Source organism: Eucyclogobius newberryi, unplaced genomic scaffold (genome assembly GCF_026437365.1).
Source record: "Eucyclogobius newberryi isolate DKJ021-1_F unplaced genomic scaffold, fEucNew1.0.hap1 SCAF_7, whole genome shotgun sequence".
NCBI lineage: Eukaryota > Metazoa > Chordata > Actinopteri > Gobiiformes > Gobiidae > Eucyclogobius > Eucyclogobius newberryi.
Genome location: NW_027316389.1, coordinates 18,892,027 through 18,913,150, shown reverse-complemented (window position 1 = coordinate 18,913,150; position 21,124 = coordinate 18,892,027). Strand labels below are relative to the sequence as shown.

At 43.0% G+C, this 21,124-nt stretch overlaps 1 protein-coding gene across 1 annotated transcript in view; it reads right to left on the bottom strand.

Annotated features, from left to right (window-relative positions):
• tmem117 (transmembrane protein 117) overlaps positions 1–21,124 on the bottom strand; it is a 131,446-nt gene that overhangs the window by 99,866 nt on the left and 10,456 nt on the right. The window contains exon 2 of the mRNA XM_072435890.1: positions 16,092–16,398. Within this exon, the coding sequence (XP_072291991.1) occupies positions 16,092–16,371 (280 nt within the window). The 5' untranslated portion in view covers positions 16,372–16,398. The remainder of the gene's footprint in view (positions 1–16,091; positions 16,399–21,124) is intronic.

Below are 21,124 nucleotides of genomic sequence, written 5' to 3'. Positions count from 1 at the left end.
AAACCAGGTCTAAACCAGAACTAAACCAGGTCTAAACCAGAACTAAACTAGGTCTAAACCAGGACTAAACCAGGTCTAAACCAGGACTAAACCAGGTCTAAACCAGGACTAAACCAGGACTAAACCAGGTCTAAACCAGGTCTCTGTTTCAAAATGATGTAGAACCAGATCAACCCAAACACCAGGCAAAATACAACAAATACAGTTCAAATAAAGTGATTAGCAGCTTCTCTTACAAAGTAGTAAAGAGTTGCTAAATATATTCCACGTTTTAGTTGATCCTGTTTTCAAAAATTCTCTCGAAAGACGTCTGGAAAGTCACTAAAGCGACGGCGGGAAAGGCATAGAACAGATTCCTCTCCGTGTGACAATTTAGCCATTTTTCACGTTGCAATGATTAAAAACAAGAGTTAATCCAATTGTTTTGATTCATCGCTTCTCATAAGTTTCATCTTCGACCACAGACTTTCCATAAGCTTCCCGTAAAGTCTAATGTTATTATCAATGTCCTGGCGTCTCGTCTTTATTGCTCGTGTCTGTGCAAACAACCTGTGCTTTGGTCTTTATTGAGAGGGACGGACACAGCAATAAGACAATATCAGACTGAATATATTTTGAAACGGATAGACCTTGTCAACCGAGCGCGATATTTTGGTACGAAACAAATAAACTTAAATATAAAAAATGTCATATTGTGAACTAGGGTTGTGAACTAGGGTTGTCAAAAGTATTAGACTGGAGCGAGTATCGATACAAAAAATAAATCCCTTCAACATATCAAAATGTAACTTTTCCTGAACAGTTTTAGAATGATCTCGAGCTTTGTCAGAGCGAACACAAAATTAAGAAAGAACTATTATTTTGAGTCGGAAATGCCAGTCGTTTAAAACCTTGACCTAAAAAAATAAAAAATAAAAAAAACTATTGGGAACAGATTTAGGTATCATTTTTTTAATACATTTCAAATTGATTATAATTTAGTTTTTATTTTACGCTACGTGTCTTGACCGCGACTCTTTGGCAGATTGTATTTGTATCTCAATGGGACGTTCCAGGTACGTAAATACTAAATAAAAAGTATCGCACGTTATAAGATTTACATTTCTGCTTTGTCTTTGGGTCCATCACGTAAATGTGACAAAAACGTTATTTACATCATGTATTTTTGGACAGTCTCACGTAGACCTTTGGTACTCTCTGCGTGGTAATCCTCGCCCTGGTCTCGCTCGTGGTGTTTTTGTGCGTTTATGGCGTTCTTGGTGCTCGTCTTCACAGCAGATGTGTCCTGCTCGTCGAGGCGTCCCTCAGGTTGACCTCCTCGTGTGAATAATGGATGACCGTGCCACTGAAGCACTTTTCTACCTCCGTGCATTGATTTACTGCTCCCCTCTCTTCCTTACCGAGCAAATTATAATCTTGTATTTTAATTCCACAAGAGCACATCGAAAAGAGAAGTGGATATTTGTGTCCCGCCTCAACGTCAGCTTTGATATTTTATTGTTTTGTTTAGTTGTGATGGAGTTTGTATCTTACTTTTCATGAAAACTTCATTTTGTCTTTCAGAAAGTTCAATAGTGTAAAGCCGGTCACAAACTTGAGGAACAGTAACATGTCAGACCACGGGAATGAAAGATATTTAAAGATTTCACTGTTGTTCGGTCACGGTTTGAATGAAAATCGTGAATAATCCTTAAATCGTGATGTTTGTTCTTACAATAATCTAAGTCATTTGATATTGTGACGTCCCACACAGCACTAAACAATACTGTTTTAGCAAAAAACATCAACTCGTTTTCAAAAAGGTGCCGAGCTTTTAATGATTTGTTTTACTTTGTTTTGCGTGAGTAATATAAACGTATGCATTAGTTCAAATAATGCAACTATCTCTTTCTAAAAAACACATCTTAACTCTTTGAGCACTCAAACAAGAAGTTAAGGTTTAAAGGCTACAAAACTATAAATAATGTCCATCTTTGTGCGTTTATAACACCCCACAATCTTAGACAATCCATTATTTCAAGTTCTTAGATTACAAACTCGATTATAAAACAAAGACATGGGCACTTGGCAACGACGACAACAACAAGGTTTTTTATCAGAGTTTTTCTACAAGAGTGTTTTTATAAGTTCTGTTTTTTTATTATTATTTACTTCTGTGCCTAATCTGTGTTACAACATTGGAATTTCGCCAAAAAATCTTATCTTATCTTATCTTTAACAACAACAAAAAAACACTCTTACACAACACATTTCAACACAAAATAATATTACTTTCTTAATGTTAGTTAAAGTTAATGATAATTCTTGAGAAAATATAACATTTTGTCCTGTTTCTGTGATTTATCTTTTAGTATCAATCACTCGTTTCTATATTGCTACTAGTTTTGGTATCGATTAGTATCTGATTTTTGATATTTTTAACAACTCTAAATGAAAAACATAAAACAAAAACTACGTTAAAGAAAAAGTACAAACGATAAATATTGAGCCCCAAAATATATTGTTCCATTCCATCTGTCGTTTATTGTGCAATACGTCGATACAGTTGGATTATTATTGTGACGGGCCTAAAGGTTTTTATTATAGATTATTTAATTGTAAATTCTGGTTTCTGAGACGAGAAACCTCCTTCCATACAGCACATTCATGTTCTCCAAGAGCTCTTTATAGATGTCTGCCTCTCCCACGTCTTCTCCACGAGCTCCTCCGTATTGTTCTTACATAAACAGCAGTGTTCTCCCGACCTCGCCCTCCGCGACGAGCGACCGCACATGACGGGCCGCAGATGGCATCCCTCAGGGCACGGAAAACAAGACGGACCTCTGCGCAACCCGTGACGCGACTCGCACTCACGCTGCAGATACCACGGGCTCTCTGCACCAGGGAATCACATCACGGCTGGAGATTGTGTTTGTCTGAGATCACGTGTTTGCAGAAGATGACGGTTTCCAGAGCGCGGAACGTGCGCTTTGTCCTTAGAGCTGTCAAAAGAAATGACTATCCTTACATAAAAGAGGAGGGGACTGTATTTTTGGGCTTGATATTTGCCGTGTCATTTGGAGTTTAGCATGTGATTTGTAGTCAAAGTATTATTTATTTGTTTATTCATTTATTTCATTTTATTTATTTTATTTATTTCACCTAATATTTGACTTTTTTTTTTTTTTTTTTTGCCCACCACCACTTCAGGAGGACAACTTTATTTTTAATAAAGCGATTTTACAGATATGCAATTGTCCTACCTCAAAAAAGTGTTTACTATGTTCATGCTTTAGGGTCTTTGTGGCATAAAGTGTAAGTAAGTACATTTTATTTATATGGCACCAGAAGTAGTAAAGTGGTCTCTAATTGTAGTGAAATTCTAAATGTTTTTAATCTTGATTCCTGATAAACATATAAAGATAACATTTTCACAATCCATCAGAAATGTGCTAAACCTGCAAATGTTCACACATACACGTACATGAACCACAAAAGTGCAGAAATATCACTCATATAGTCGATGTATATGATTCTCAGTGGAGCCAATGAGCCAAAAACTCATATGATTTGATGTGTTTTATGTGTCTTTAACTGACTGTAGCACTTTGGAAATTGTTTCAATATAGTGCAATATAATTAAATTTGTCATTATTAGGCTGAGCAAAATAATATGTCTGTTTGACGTAACCCGACCGACCCGCTATGAAACTAGCCGACTGAAAAATAAATATCAGCATTTTGTTGAAAAAACGTCAAAATCTTTTACTATTCAATTATTTCCCCGACTCACCGACCGGTCTTTCCTGAACCACCGTGTCAAATATTTGTATCAAGCTTGTTAACTTGACTTTCGCCTCGAAGGACTGATAACGCACCGCGTAACACATGTGCATCTTCATTTTCAGTCCTACACGTGTATCTGTTACACAACGCGAAAAGGCGACATTATGTCTTTTAAAAGTTACTTCGCCTTTGTTGTTGTTTTATGGCGGTTGGCATCCAAGTGTTGCATTACCGCCAGACTTTATTCCTCAGACTTTGTCGTAGTTGTTGTTGTTGTTGTTTTATGGCGGTTGGCATCCAAGTGTTGCATTACCGCCAGACTTTATTCCTCAGACTTTGTCGTAGTCCTCAGACTCTGTCGTAGTCCGTAAAAGTACTCCTTCCATTGCTTTGGTGTTACAAAGCCCATGAGGTCATGATATGTCTTTGTGACCGGCTTTATTCCAGGGAGACTCTTCTTCATCTTCCTCTCCTTCTTTGACGTTCGGTGCTTCCACCGTACAGCTTTATTCTTCAGGCTTCATTCTATAGGCTTTAATATGTCCACTGATGTCGCCGCTTGGTAGCCGTGCGTCTACGAGACTGGGCGAGGACAGGAGACCACCCCCACCCCCATCTCGTCACTCTGATCACTCTGACTCCCCACAAGCAGACCCCCATCACTCCGACTCCCATTTAGCGCCTTTAGCCTGTTTTCTATATCTGCCCAATCAAGCTCCTTTGTTCCAAGGAATCTCCCTGCAGCTTTAGCAATGATCCTGATCCTTTCAGTTCTGCTTTGAGTCTGAGCAGCACAGTTTATAACATCCACCATAAAGAGTACAAAATCCTCTCTATCCACAACCAGGGTATTCTCATTAATTCTGGAACCTGCACACTTGGGACCTCCACTCTTGAAACCTTCACACTTCTTGGGAGCCAGGCTGACCTCTCTCATTTCGCCCTGGCTGGGAGCAGCGCTGGCTCCTCTCTCTGTATTTACTCTAAACTCGTTACTTGAAACTTTCTTGACTGCATCTGCATAGGATATACCTTGAGAGACCTTTATTTTATAAACCTCAGCAGCTCTTTTGCTAAACCTGCATCCCCCGTAGGCAGAGCTATGTTCTTCCCCACAGTTACAGCACTTCAGTTTTGCACCCACGTCACACTTCCCATACTCATGATCTCCTGCACATTTACCACACGTTTGCCTCCTTCTACAGACCGCTGCAATATGCCCAAAGCGCTGGCACTTAAAGCAACGCAGGGGCGGCGGAACATATGGCCTGACGCTATAGCACATGTACCCAATGAACACCTTACTAGGCAGGCACCTCCCTTCAAGTGTTACCATTACCGACAAGCTGTCACATCTTACCCCAAACCGGGTCACCTTCAAACGCCTAGCGTCCACCACCGTAACTCCAGTCAAATTCTCCTTAACTTCATCCACAGACGTCGCCGTAGGGACACCTACGATAACTCCTCTGACCGTGTTTCTTTCAGCATTAGACACAAGAATGTCCTTTCCACCCAGACGTTTAGTTCCAATCGCCTTCCGTTGCTGAGCCGCGTCCTTGCACACGACCAGCAGCGAGCCATCTCTAAGGACACTCGCACTCTTGATCACTCCCACAGCTACAGTTAGGCTCTTTGACAATGCCACTGAATTCCACTCCTTAAAGGATGCACTATCCTGTGCAAGCTTTATGATCACCTTACAGTCTCTGCTCTCACCCCGGACATCAATAGCTTCAGCCTCATCCTGCTGCTCATTCCCAGAACCCTCGGACGAGCTAAGGGACTTTTCACGTTTCCGGGCACGTGCAGGCAGAAAAGGCTGCTCCTCCACGCCGTCCAGAACGTCTTCCATCCCCGATCCACTCTCCTCCGCCATCTCCCGTCTCTCCAGACCGGGTGTTGAGCAAGGTTGTTGTTGTTGTTGTTGTTGTTGTTTTCGCCTTTGTTGTTGTTGTTGTTGTTGTTTTATGGCGGTTGGCATCCAAGTGTTGCATTACCGCCAGACTGTATTCCTCAGACTTTGTCGTAGTCCTCAGACTCTGTCGTAGTCCGTAAAAGTACTCCTTCCATTGCTGTTGTTGTTGTTGTTGTTGTTGTTTTATGGCGGTTGGCATCCAAGTGTTGCATTACCGCCAGACTTTATTCCTCAGACGTTTCGTAGGCCTCAGACTCTGTCGTAGTCCGCAAAAGCACTCCTCCCACTGCCCTGGCGCCACAAAGCCCATGAGGTCACGATGTGTCCCCGTGACCAGAATAGCCGTTGTGTCAGAGACCAACCGGCCCCATTCCAGGGAGACTCCTCTTCACCCTCCTCGCCCTCTCCGACGTTCGGTGCTTTGGAAGTACAAAGCCCATGAGATCATGGGACGTCTTTGTTGTTTTACAAAGCCCATGAGGTCATGGGACGTCTTTGTCGTTTTATCCTTTAGAAGTCCTTCTTCCATCACTTTGGCGTTTCTAGGCCCATGAAGTCCAAGCGCGTTAGAACATCCTCTTGCTCCTCATCCTCGGCTCAGTCTCCAACACCCCCCACCTCTATAAACGTTTACCCAGCCCTGTGCTACATAAGTAAGCAACCACAGCCTGACACAAACCCTGTGACTGGATCGCCAGAACGTTCCGCAGATTGAACTCCCGCCCATTATTCCGAAACCACAAGGCCAACCCGGCCCTTTCCCTATCATAAGCCTCACAGCAAATCAGCACATGCTCGACAGTCTCTGGCACCCGACAGTGACCACACAGACCGGTCGGATGTTTGCCTATCCTACTCAGTGACCAATTGAGTCCAGTATGGCCAATCCTCATGCGGGCGAAGGCCCTTTCCTCCCACGCGTTCCTGCCCATAGACCCGCAAGGATCCACACTACCCTGTATGTGATAGAGATGCCGTCCAGTAACACAGTGGCTCCAAAATTCCTGCCAAAGGCCGACCACATGACTCTTGATAACAGGCTTGATTTCAGATTTGCTTAACTCAACCGCCACATCAATTGATGGCCGCCGAAGGGAACGTTTAGCCAGTGCATCAGCCATTTCGTTACCATCCACCCCCACATGCGCAGGGACCCAAATGAAGGAAACCCTCACATCCTTCCTGGACAGGGAGAGCATCAGACAGAAGATGCCATTCAACACATCCTGTCTGCAATCCGATTTCCCAGATTTAATGCTTTGCAATGCAGAAAGGCTGTCAGAGGCCACCACAATGCCGCAACACTGCAAAGCAGATTCCGCCCATTCCAACGCCAACCGTATCGCTATAAGTTCCGACGTGAAAACAGAAAGGCGATCTGTCAACCTCTTCTTGACCGCTAGCCCCAGGTCAGGCACAAAATAAGCGGCGCCAGTACGCCCACTCTCAGGATCCCTAGACCCGTCGGTATAAATAAACACATCACCTGAGTGCTTATCGATGAGCGCTTGAACGGCAAACTGCGGTGCCCTCCCAGCGACTCCTCTAAGCTTGCCATGCAAGCTAACATCAACAGGAGCCGGGACAAACTTCCACGGAGCTATAGCAGACAAAGCCACCGACGGGCTCACACGCAGATCACCAACCCCCGCAAGCCGCGCCTTCGCATTTCCTACCTGGCTGAAAATCATACCGCCAGCCTCACTCTGCCCCCCATCAACCCTGAGAAAGTCCCTCACCGGGTGAGAGCTCGTATGACCTTGCACATTCACCCAGTAAGCCAACAGAAGTTCTAGCCTCCGGAGCCGTAACGGCAATTCCCCCAACTCAACCTGCAGCGCCGAGACAGGGGAGGTCCTAAAAGCCCTACAGCAGATGCGCAAGGCCTGGGCTTGCTCCACATCAAGCTTCTTTAAGTTAGTCTCAGCCGCAGACATGTAGGCTATACAGCCATAATCAATAGCCGCCCTCATGACGGCCCGATAAATACCCAGGAGCGACCTTCTGCTGGCCCCCCAGTCCTGGCCGGATAGACAACGAAGCAAGTTATTCACCCTTTTGCATTTACCACTGACCTCATCAATGTGCCGACGCCAACTAAGCCTCTCGTCAAAGGTGACCCCCAAGAACCTCACCTCCCTGACCTGTTCGAGCACCTGCCCATGCAGTCGAAGGGAGACGTCCCTATGCCCATTGAAGAAACAGATCACTTGAGACTTCCGTACGGACAGTTTAAACCCCCACTTCAGGGTCCACTGCTCCACCTGCTGTATTGCCCTTTGCAGTTTTGCCTCGTAAAACCGGAGATTCCTCCCTCTCACCCATAGAGCGCCATCGTCAGCATAAAGGCTCCTCCCAACAGACCCATCCACGTCGTCAAAGATGTCCTTAATCATAACATTGAACAAGATAGGGCTACACACACTCCCCTGCGGGATCCCATTCTCCACCCCATAGACCCCAGAGTAAGCAGCGCCCACTCTGGTTTGGATACGCCGGCCAGACAGAAAGCTCCGGACCCAGTTAAACAGTTTACCCTTCACACCACACTTCCGCAGCTTAATGAGGAGCCCATCCTTCCAAACCATATCGTACGCCTTCTCCACATCAAAGAGCACCGCAATAACCTTTTCTTTCTGAGCCCTGGCCAGCTGGATATCAGATTCCAAACACAACACGGAATCCATGGTGTTCCTGCCCCTACGGAAACCACTCTGGTGCGCGGGAAGCAAACCCTGACTCTCCAAGAAGTAATCCAACCGCTCGGTAACCATGCGCTCCATCGTTTTCCCGAGCTGCGACGTCAAGGCAATCGGCCTATAACTTGAAGGGTCAGACGCTGGCCTACCCGGCTTCAGAACCGGCACCACCGTAGACTGTTTCCACGCAGATGGAACACAACCTGAATCCCAAACACGGTTGAAAAGACCCAGGACTAGCCCAAGCGTGTCATCAGTCAAATGAGAGAGCATGTCATAGCACACCTCATCTTTACCCGGGGCTGTCTGTTTCGCCTTAGAAAGTGCTCTCCTTAGCTCAAACAAACTAAACGGAAGGTCAAGGTCATCTTTAGTCGAAGGCTGGTGCCCAATCAGCTCAGAATTCTGGGCCAAAGTACTCTCCCTGTAGCGCCTTTCCGCAGGTGAGAGATTGTCAGAGCTGTGCACCGACACAAAGGTGCTGGCCAACAGTTCAGCTTTGTCAACGTCGCTGACTGCTTCAACACCATTCAGTATTAGGACCGCCAGACTTTATTCCTCAGACTTTGTCGTAGTCCTCAGACTCTGTCGTAGTCCGTAAAAGTACTCCTTCCATTGCTTTGGTGTTACAAAGCCCATGAGGTCATGATATGTCTTTGTGACTAGAATAGTTGTTGTTGTTTCAGAGACCAACCGGCTTTATTCCAGGGAGACTCTTCTTCATCTTCCTCTCCTTCTTTGACGTTCGGTGCTTCCACCGTACAGCTTTATTCTTTAGGCTTCATTCTATAGGCTTTAATATGTCCACTGATGTCGCTGCTTGGTAGCCGTGCGTCTACGAGACTGGGCGTCTACGAGACTGGGCGAGGACAGGAGACCACCCCCACCCCCATCTCGTCACTCTGATCACTCTGACTCCCCACAAGCAGACCCCCATCACTCCGACTCCCATTTAGCGCCTTTAGCCTGTTTTCTATATCTGCCCAATCAAGCTCCTTTGTTCCAAGGAATCTCCCTGCAGCTTTAGCAATGATCCTGATCCTTTCAGTTCTGCTTTGAGTCTGAGCAGCACAGTTTACAACATCCACCATAAAGAGTACAAAATCCTCTCTATCCACAACCAGGGTATTCTCATTAATTCTGGAACCTGCACACTTGGGACCTCCACTCTTGAAACCTTCACACTTCTTGGGAGCCACGCTGGCCTTTCTCATTTCGCCCTGGCTGGGAGCAGCGCTGGCTCCCCTCTCTGTATTTACTCTAAACTCGTTACTTGAAACTTTCTTGACTGCATCTGCATAGGATATACCTTGAGAGACCTTTATTTTCTGCACCTCAGCAGCTCTTTTGCTAAACCTGCATCCCCCGAAGGCAGAGCTATATTCTTCCCCACAGTTACAGCACTTCAGTTTTGCACCCACGTCACACTTCCCATACTCGTGGTCTCCTGCACATTTACCACATCTTTGCTTCCCTCTACAGACCGCTGCAATATGCCCAAAGCGCTGGCACTTAAAGCAACGCAGGGGCGGCGGAACATATGGCCTGACGCTATAGCACATGTACCCAATGAACACCTTACTAGGCAGGCACCTCCCTTCAAGTGTTACCATTACCGACAAGCTGTCACATCTTACCCCAAACCGGGTCACCTTCAAACGCCTAGCGTCCACCACCGTAACTCCAGTCAAATTCTCCTTAACTTCATCCACAGACGTCGCCGTAGGGACACCTACGATAACTCCTCTGACCGTGTTTCTTTCAGCATCAGACACAAGAATGTCCTTTCCACCCAGACGTTTAGTTCCAATCGCCTTCCGTTGCTGAGCCGCGTCCTTGCACACGACCAGCAGCGAGCCATCTCTAAGGACACTCGCACTCTTGATCACTCCCACAGCTACAGTTAGGCTCTTTGACAATGCCACTGAATTCCACTCCTTAAAGGATGCACTATCCTGTGCAAGCTTTATGATCACCTTACAGTTTCTGCTCTCACCCCGGATATCAATAGCTTCAGCCTCATCCTGCTGCTCATTCCCAGAACCCTCGGACGAGCTAAGGGACTTTTTACGTTTCCGGGCACGTGCAGGCAGAAAAGGCTGCTCCTCCACGCCGTCCAGAACGTCTTCCATCCCCGATCCACTCTCCTCCGCCATCTCCCGTCTCTCCAGACCGGGTGTTGAGCAAGGTCTCCTCACAGTTTTAGTCCAGGGCTTGTTCTTCCTCAGACTTTGGTGCCAGTCATATGACCTGTGTGAGTAATGCCAGGCTCTGTCAGGGTGTGAAATTTGATTTACGCAAATGCATTCTGGGATTGAAACACGCCCAGTAGCGTCATCACAACAAACATGGCGGCGCCCGTGTCCCCCCCATGTTCCTCCCGCTCGCCTTAGCTACCAAAATAAAGGATAGCGGCGTACAAAAGGTCGATTGAAATATCTTAAAATCATGAGATTTAGTCTCCCGATTGGGTTGATAGCGACGTTTTCCGTCATTGACTGTTGACGACTGACCCCTGGCGGTCACTCCAAGTCAAAAAATGACAAAATTTTGATCTTTTTTTTTGCCTTCAAAGTAGAAAATAATAAGAATTTGCCTAACGTCCGACCCACTTAAATAATGTTGACTTGGGTTACAGCAAACAGACAATTTATTTGGGGTAGCCTTATTATTATTATCATTTTTTTTATATAGTTGATTTATTTTTATGATTTTGTTATTATTTTTATTTTATTTTTTAATTAAAGAAAACCACAGAACATTAAAAAAAGAATGAACAATCTTAAAAAAAGGTTTATTACTATTATTATTATTACTATTACTATTACTATTATATCATTATTATATTATTATAAAAGAAGAAAGCGATCAAAAAGATGAAAACGAGCTGCATAAAAGGGAAATTGACTGTATGTTTCTGAGACATTATCATCATCATCAATTATGATGATAATGTCTCAGAAACATACAGTCAATTTCCATTTTATGCAGCTCTTTTTCATCTTTTTGATCGCTTTCTTCTTTTTAATTCATTATTAGAATTGTTTACATTTTCAGGCAACAATAAATGTGGCCGAGGGGCATTGAAGGACGGGTCAAATACAGAGAATGAATGTCCCTCACGTGAGCTCCGTGTCCTTTTCTACACCTGCTTGTTTGGTTTCATTCCCATTAGAAGTGTGTGTGTGTGAGTTCAGAGGATTCTATGTCAAGTTCATGGAATGCACTTCACCCGGCTCCGAGCAGATGGCGAGGGCGCCCCGGCGTTACACAGACATCACTTCACTCTGACATTGTAAATCTGCTTCTGTGAACCGCCTCGAGGGAACACGTCCACGCTATTTATAGATACAACTTTGGGCGTCGGACTCGGAGATGATCGATGAAGATGAAGTCGAGAGAAGCACACAAAATGCAGCTGGAGCAAAAAAAAAACTGCAGTCTCAAGTACCTCCTAAACTTTATCTCTCCCTCGTAACCCGGGCACGAGGCCGATAAATCTGTTAACTGCAGTAGATTGTCAAATGCTACTGTTATTTTTAAGAATGTAACATGTGTTTTTAAAGTGCCTCTGACAGGTTGGACCACTCATTCAACTAAAATGCAATTAAGATAAATGTATTCTAAATGTGTCCCAGAATAGCTTTTTTTTCAGGTTTATAATTTTACTTGCTGTTTGTAATGGATGACGTCACAATAGGAAATTACCCAGCAACCACTGGGTCAAAACTCATGTAATGTCACAATTTCTACCGGTAATTGATCTATAAAAATATACAATGGCGACTTTATTTTGTTGAATTCATGTTTAGAGGGTCAAAAAAGTTGTATATTTTGTGTAAATTGTGGGTGTCGCTGGTGTGATGTCACTTCCTGTAAATTTCCTGTTGATTTTTCAAACAGCCACTCGATTTGTGTAAAGCTATAATGTATATTCATATGAGGTATAAATGCACCAAATTTATACCTTGTTTGTATAGGTTTGTTGAATGCCATACTGTGGAGCATTCCAGGCCGAGCAGGTAGCAGTGCACCTTTTATATTGTTTTTCTTCAGAACAAATAGAGCCTCTGTCTGAGTCTGCAGTTTAATAATAGAAAGCGCATCTTTCCTTAGGCAGAGGAACTACGTCATACAATCTGAAAATCCAATAAACTCTGGATATTTGATGCGACAGAAGCTCCGGCGTCAAACCAGATCCACTCCCAGGTCGATATCTCCAGGAACGCCGCTGCACTCAAGGACATTTAAGGCTCTCGGGCAGAAGTCTGTGTTTGCGAGAGTCAAATCACTACTGCCACGTGCCTTTCTACAACAAACCAAGATTGAGTTAAGAATATACAATGTCTCACTAACTATAATAGGCCCACTGGTAATATCACAATACAGAGATGAGTTCAAGTTCTCCTTATTGTCACAACACAAAACAGTATGGGCTGCAGCTATCAATTATTTTAGTGATCAACTATTGGTTATTGGCTTCAATTAATCAACTAATGACTTACATTTTTTACATTCCGGATTTTTTTTTGATCTTTTGATAATCATTACACTTCGTAGTAATAAACACACATTGTATTCATAATTTCATGTATATCCCCAAAATAGCGACATTAGAATGAATATACAGGACTGATTCACTTGTCACCAGACTGTCAACAGTTACAGTATCTATGAATTAATTTGGATTCATTTTACATAACTTCAGATAAGAAACTTGTTTGTAAAACTATGTTGAGTGAGACTAGTGATGCTTGTTGTTTTGAACTGTAACTCTGCAGTCATTTAGCAGCATTAGCTCTGAGTGCTGTTCACTTTAGCCTCTGTGTTTCTGTGTGCTGTTCACTTTAGCCTCTGTGTTTCCGTGTGCTGTTCACTTTAGCCTCTGTGTTTCCGTGTGCTGTTCACTTTAGCCTTTGTGTTTCCGTGTGCTGTTCACTTTAGCCTCTGTGTTTCCGTGTGCTGTTCACTTTAGCCTCTGTGTTTCCGTGTGCTGTTCACTTTAGCCTCAGTGTTTCCGTGTGCTGTTCACTTTAGCCTCTGTGTTTCCGTGTGCTGTTCACTTTAGCCTCTGTGTTTCCGTGTGCTGTTCACTTTAGCCTCTGTGTTTCCGTGTGCTGTTTACTTTAGTCTCTGTGTTTCCGTGTGCTGTTCACTTTAGCCTCTGTGTTTCTGTGTGCTGTTCACTTTAGCCTCTGTGTTTCCGTGTGCTGTTTACTTTAGCCTCTCTGTTTCCGTGTGCTGTTCACTTTAGCCTCTGTGTTTCCGTGTGCTGTTCACTTTAGCCTCTGTGCTTCCGTGTGCTGTTCACTTCAGCCTCTGTGTTTCCGTGTGCTGTTCACTTTAGCCTGTGTTTTCGCCCCGTCATCGCAGACTTTCTGTTTCATACTTTAATTAAATATGTAAATTAAACGAATCATTGAGGCAATAAAATAATAATCAAATGACTCGATTAATCGTTTCAGCTCTAAAAAAGTATACGCAGAACATAAAGGAAAAAAGATAATATAAGGGAATGTCACCAATTATGAATAATCAAAAAGTGCAATACAACAATCAGATGCAAAATACGATAAATACCGTCTATATATTTATGATTTGTATTGCACATGATAGCCTTAAAATACATCATACTTTTGAAGGTTTTTAACAATGTTACTTTGCAAAACCAGTGCAAGTGCTGTTAATATGAAATGCAGTTCACGCATCGATACAGCAAATGCCACAACTTTTTTTTATAGAAGTTTAAGTATTTCAATTCAATTCACATAACTTTACTTGTCCCCCAGGGGTTCATTTAACAGCCACACAACAAAATGATATTGTGCTGCTCTACAAGATGATAGTGCCATTGTGAAGAAGCAGAATTAAAAAGCTTCAAGATGAACTAAATAAAAATACGAAGAACAGAAATATGCCTTGTAATCTTCTGAACAAGTGTAAAAGGTCATATTCCCACACTTTTATGGTTACCGTATTTTCCGGACTATAAGTCGCACCTTTTTTCATAGTTTTGGCCGGGGTGCGACTTATACTTATATTTATACTTATATACTTATACTTACGCTCCGGAACAACTTATATGTGATATTATTTGTTATTTTCACACTTGCAACCGCATTTCATACTCCAGTGCAACTTATGTTTTTTTCTTCTTTATCATGCACTTTTTGGCTGGTGCGACTTATATTCCGGTGCGACTTATAGTCCGGAAAATACAGGTATTTTTACCTGTATATTTGTGTGAGAGTTGAACCTCTGTCAAGACATTTAGAGGCAGGTTTTGGCAAATTTCTGTCTGAATTACAACCATAAAAACGCAAACAAACTGATCGCCGCTATTACGATTTACGCCACTTCTTCATTGTGAAAATTGTGCTCCTGCAATGATATGGTGATATTGTATAAACAAAAACAATGTGAAAAATTGACTGAAATTACTTGTGCGGGATCAGAATGTGAACAGATAAACTGACGGTGCTCAGATTGGACAGAGCGGAGATTTGTGAGTGTGGCGGGAGAGATGGAGCTGTTAGCAGAGGTGAGAGAAGTGCAAGACGGGGGTGTTAGAGCAGAAACCGAGGGCCCTTCCCTTTTAGCACAAGCATGAAATCTACAGCACAGCCGCGAGCGCATCATTACGGACGGTATTTGGAGTATACGGCTGAAAATAATGCGAATATAGAGCAATGTCGGATTGTCAAAAGTGTCAAGAATCAGACGCTGAAACAACTAGGGACCAAAAAAAAACGGAAATGTAAAGAAAGTGATATCATTTAGTGTTGAACATTACATTCTATTCTGTTTTATGGTCGTTGTGGTATTGAAAATGGTATTGAGTGTCGAGATCGAGTTTGAAATGTTAGTATCGTGAAAACACCAGAGCAATAGGGTTCAAGTAAAGTATCAACTAAATTAACTAAAATACTCTACTATTTTAGGGTTCTTGTTTCTTTTGAGAATCCTCATAACGACAGTCAGGCGATATGATGTCAATCCAACAGAAATGTGTCATGACGTGTTTTTAAATGTATTTGTTGAGGTTTAATTATCGGACAAATGTGAAATGTCTGTAAAATGAATCATAAAAGTGCAGAAATGTCACCTTAAACCCTTTTTTGAGAGTGAAACTTGTTTTTATTTTATTTGTAATCAGCTCTTTTGAAGCATTTTTTACTATAAATGATCAATTTAATGTACACATTTTGATTATCTTCACGATATTGGCCAGACCAGCCAAACCGCTTTCGACAGACATTAAAAAGGTCAATGAGAGAAACATATATTATTTATGAAGAGAGGTTTTCTGCATTCTAGAAAAACACGTGCTGCAAATGAGAGGGTTTGATTGGAACATCACAACTTTGGCTATACTCATCATCGAGACAATTCTGCAAAGCTTATCAAATCATACGCTTCTTGCCAAAATGCATTAGTTTGTTACAGCTACAGCTAAAAAAGCAGAAAGAACTACATATGCTATTAATATTTGAAGACGACTAGACAACGTGACCAAAGTCGAGGCATTTTAAAAGGAAAAAGTAGCATATTACCAATTCTGTCACAAATATCATACTGTGTTAATATCGTATCGAGACATTCGTTCACGTCCCTCATCGGGCACTACCCCAAAACCGACTTTACGACTGAAACGACGACCACAACGACCACTCCCAAATCCCACCGCTTTCCTCTCACGCCCGACGTACTGAAAAGCCGCTGGTGGAATATGAACTTCCCGGCGAGCAGCCCGACGATGATGGCGGCGATCCAGCAGACGACCTTGAGCACATTCCAGCCCACGCCCGGGTACTTGTTGAAGAGGAAGGAGAAGCAGTTCCCCACGACGATCACCTGCGCCTCGGTCTGGCTGTGGGAGATCGGGTCCTCGGCAAAGATCAGGAAGTTGCAGAAGGTGACGAGGTAGGCCACGATGAGGCGCGACCACGGGTGCTGGAAGTAGTATCGGAAGCGGGCATCTATCTCCATCCTGCAGGGCACCCCACCACGCTACACCTGGGAGAGAACGGGGGATAATACACATAAATACGACAATAATTAAATAAATACATAAATACACAGATTGGGGCTATACTATATATTGTACAAAAAATCCTTAATTTTGCTTCTATAATTGTCATGATAATTATTTTTACGATTATATTGTGACCCAAATAATCACGATTATCGATTAACCTAATAATTGACATCCATAGGTTTAACACATAAAACACAAAACAAGAAACACGACACATAGAGAAAGGAAATAATATAAAATAGAAGCATCCAGTTGAATAAAATATTAAATAAAGTTACGGCTCATAATGCATTGTCCCATGTAGTCCACATTCTAATAAAACATTTCAAATGAAGTCCAAATATGATCAAATATATCACTATTTTTTAAAGAACCCAGTACATTTCAACGTTTTTCAAACTTGAAAAAACTTAAAATGAAATACACCAATTTTAATCATCAAAACCGCGAATATGTCAAATGCAGCAAAACTGTAGTGCTGTCAAAAAATATTTGTATAAAAAATTACTCTTGGCCACGATATCGATATATCGATACTGTATCACCAAATGTACTAATACGATGGTATAAATATTTCTATAGTTTGGCTAGGGAAGTCAAATTTAAGACTTACAAAGCCATAAATGACATGGCCCCATCCTATCTCAAAGATGCTATAGTACCTTATCATCCAAACAGAGCTCTTCGCTCTCAAAATGCTGGACTTCTGGTAGTCCCAAGAGTCTCTAAAAGCACAGTAGGAGGTAGAGCGTTTAGCTACCAAGCTCCTGTGTTATGGAATCAGCTCCTGTCCATGTGAAAGAGCTTAAAGAGGGGTAAAACGTTCCTCTTTGAAAAAGGTTCCAAGTCTGGAACCTCCAAGTGTGGAGCTTCCAGAATTACTGAGCTCATTCACGTGACGACGTCACAAAACCACGTGATCGCTCCCTTGTCATACGTTGCCGCCCCTTGGCCGTCACTTGTTGCGTTGCTTTGCACTGATAGAGCGCGGAAAGTGATCTCAAATGTAAATTATGGAGGCCCCAGTGCTTTCAGAGTCCACAAAATCCTTGGATGGGCTACACAGAGGTCGATATTTAGATCAATCTACTCAGATCCATATTTGATGCCTAAATCACAGAGTCTTCCGGATATCTCGTACCCGGGACATTATACAAGCCCACTGGTCCGATGGTTCACAAGTCCCAATTTTGAACAAAGGGTGTACGCCTAGATAAAACTGATGTTAATTCTACAGCGTTTATTCTCTGGAGCTCCAGCGCAGGCAGTGGTGTGTGAGGCTGCATGCCCGGGGTTCAGCGCACCTCCACGGGGCTGAACAGCTGTCAGCTCCCTGCGCCGCGAGCCGCTCCGTCCGTGCGCGAATGAGTGACAACCAATAGAACTTCAGATCAACAAAGTGTCCACGCGCCTAAATAAAACTGATGTTAATTCTACAGCGTGCGCAGAACAGATAGACTTGTATATCCGGAACTCCAGCGCAGACAGCGGTGCGTGACAGTCTGCATGCCCGGGTTTAAGTCACCTGCACAGGGCTGAACAGCTGTCCGAGTGAGTGACCGATAGAGCTTCAGATCAACAAAGAGTCTACTTTGAGCCTGAATAAAACTGATGTTAATTCTACAGCGTGCGCAGAACAGATATATATAGATCTATATATATATATATTGTGGAGCCAAGTTTAGTTATACCATATATATGGTCATTTGGAAATCTTGATATTTGTTATAAATGTGTAAATTTATGTTCGACTAATAATGTTTTGGTTGTTTAGAAAGGCTAGATTTATTTCATTATATTTGTAACATTTATTTGTGGTAAGGCCTTAGTTATTTTATTACTTGGTTTACGGATCCGCCGCACATAGATTATTGATTTCTACAATATAAATAAAATTAATTTTTATTAAAAAAAAATTATAAAGTACCGCCGACAACGCAAAATAGCATTAAATTAAATGTAAAAAGCGGTATTAAGTCAAAAGATAAGCGCGCGTTAAGTATTTTCTCGCCAAACTCTTCCAGGAGTGAGTGACGTGCGCGCGGCCCCGGGGAGAGCGCGCGCGCCCGTCTCTCAGTCTGCCTCGCGCCTTTATATCGCAAATACACATTTTAAACCCGTTTACCACATTTTCTTCAGCGCGTTTTGCCGTGACTGGGTGGGTGGGGGAGGGTGCACACTAAAGCGTCAGTTCTGTCCGTCTAAAACACGCTAAATCTACTGTTACACGCTCCTGCGCGCTGCGTCTCCCACCCCTCTCCTCCTGTGGTGTGTTTTGGGCAAACCCGGAAGAAAACATCTTTTGAAATTGAAATTATATTTATATTTCGCCCGCCTGTGCAATATAGTTCATTAAAAAATCCGTAAACCAAGTAATAAAATAACTACAGCCTAATTTGCCAGCTCTGGAGTAGTTGGGTTGCCGTCGCTTTAAGAGAGACAGCGCTCAGGGGGTGGGGCAGAAACACTAAGGACACAGAGAGGGAGGAGCCAAATGATTTTCTTACCGTATCATTTTGTTTTTTTGAGATTAGCCAGTTTTGATTTCTCCTGTAATTTTTGTTCTAACTTGTGGATTAAATTTTGTGAAAGATTTTTACACCGGAGTCCGTGGGAGTTATTGCTCATCTTATAAAGTGCACGAGTAACACCATGGGCAACCAGGACCTCAGCACCCACATTTGTAAGAAAACCCAGCTCAGTGTGGACCTTGGACCTTTGTGGACAGATTTGGAAGAACAAAGGAAATAATTAAAGTTGCTACGGTGATGAACGTGAGTAAAGTGGAACTTGTTGATACAAAAAGCGCATTGTCATTGTGCTAAGTGGGCTACTGGTCAAGCTAACTCAAGGAAGAAAATACTTTTTCTGTTGCTACTCTGCTAACAATACAATGGAGTTAAACAGAGAAGAAGACACAGACTCTGTAGTGGGTGTCAGGATTGTAAAAGTTACACCTAAAGCACAGGAGGAAAGGCTGCATCGTGCTATTAGCCTCAGGAGAGCTAAGCTAGCTAAGCTAACAAGCACAACGAACCAGGTGCGCCAGTTAATGGAAAATGAAGATGATTCTTGCTTGGAGAAAACTAAACAGTTGATGGAAGATTTTGATACTGTTTGGAGAGTTTTGTGACCTGAACATCAATGTTAAAGGACAACTTATATCGGAGGACGATATGAACAGAGATCAAGAGTCCTGGTTCAAACCAAAGGCCGATTTTTATTTTTTTTTTTCTTTCAAGATCTTTGCTGAAACAGCTCACGGTTGGATTAAAAGGGCTGTTTTGCACAAACCAGAAGTTGTGGAATACAGCGAGGAGGTGCAACCATTGGACAGCATCTCAAATGCATCAGGCTCTAATTGTTCAAAGTCATCTTCAGGACGCTCATCTCGGGCATCAGCAGCTTCATCCGCTCGCCTAAGGGTGGCGCTAGAACGAGCTGCACTGCTGATTAAAGCATCTTCTTTGAAACAGAAACAAATATTGGAGGGAAAGGAGTCTAAACTTAAAAGAGAAAAACAGGAGCCTGAAAGAGAAAACTAGGAGCTTGAAAGAGAAAAACAGGAACTTGAAATCCAAACGGCTCTTGCAGAAAGTGAGGCAAAGATCAATATCCTAAGTGATTATGAAGACCGTGACTCCAAAGTATCTATTCAAAATGGAATGAACGCTTATGCTGAGTCAAACAGAGTTCAAAACTTACCAGCTCCCATGCAGTCACAGAGTCAACCCCTGACACAACAAAGGCAGGCGCAGCACACTGACACACAAAGTGTACAAAGAACAAGTTTTGCTGACACTATGCCATCACAGTCAGCAAATGGATTACAAGACGTTATTGAAATGCTAACAAGGCAGCAACGGTTAGCTCCGCTACCGCCTCAGAACATTCCTGTGTTTAGAGGGGACCCTTTGGAGTATCGGCTGTTTATCAGAGCATTTGAACATGGCGTAAAGGACAGACTGTACTACATGGAGCAGTACACAAGTGGACAACCAAGGGAGTTGATTAGGAGTTGTTTACACATGGAACCCACACGTATTACGAAGCAAAAAGACTCTTGGAAGAGCACTTTGGAAATGCCTACAAGATTTCAGTGGCATACATCAACAAAGCTCTAGACTGGCCCACCATCAAGTCTTAGGATGGAGAAGCTCTCCAAGCTTTTGGCCTCTACCTCACAGGATGTCACAACGCAATGAATGACGTGGAGTTTATGGGGAAGTTGGATAACACAGCCAATATGCGTGCTATCATTGCCAAGCTTCCATATGCGTGTGGAATAGAAGAGTGGGATCGCAGAGCCAGATTCAAAGACATTGTGGAATTCGTCAACAAGCAAGCCAAAGAAGCTTTGCATCTACTGTTTGTAGACATTAAAGATGACGCAGCAAAGGGTCATGGTAAAGGTCAAGTGGATGAGAGGTTGCAAAGAAGTAGCAGCAGGAAAGGCTTCACTACGGCAGCAACTATCACCAGTAACCAAGACACTAATCCAAGAGCAATGGTTTGTGTATTTTGGAATCCCTGTCTCTTCTGCCATGGTGCTGAACATGCTATGGAACAGTGCAGAAAGCTAAAGAAATGCCTTCATAAATAAAAGATTGATTTTAAAGGTCTGTGCTTTGGTTGCCTAAAACAGGGACACATGAGTAACTCATGCAAGGAGAAAGCGAGTTGCCAGATTTGCTCACAGTTGCA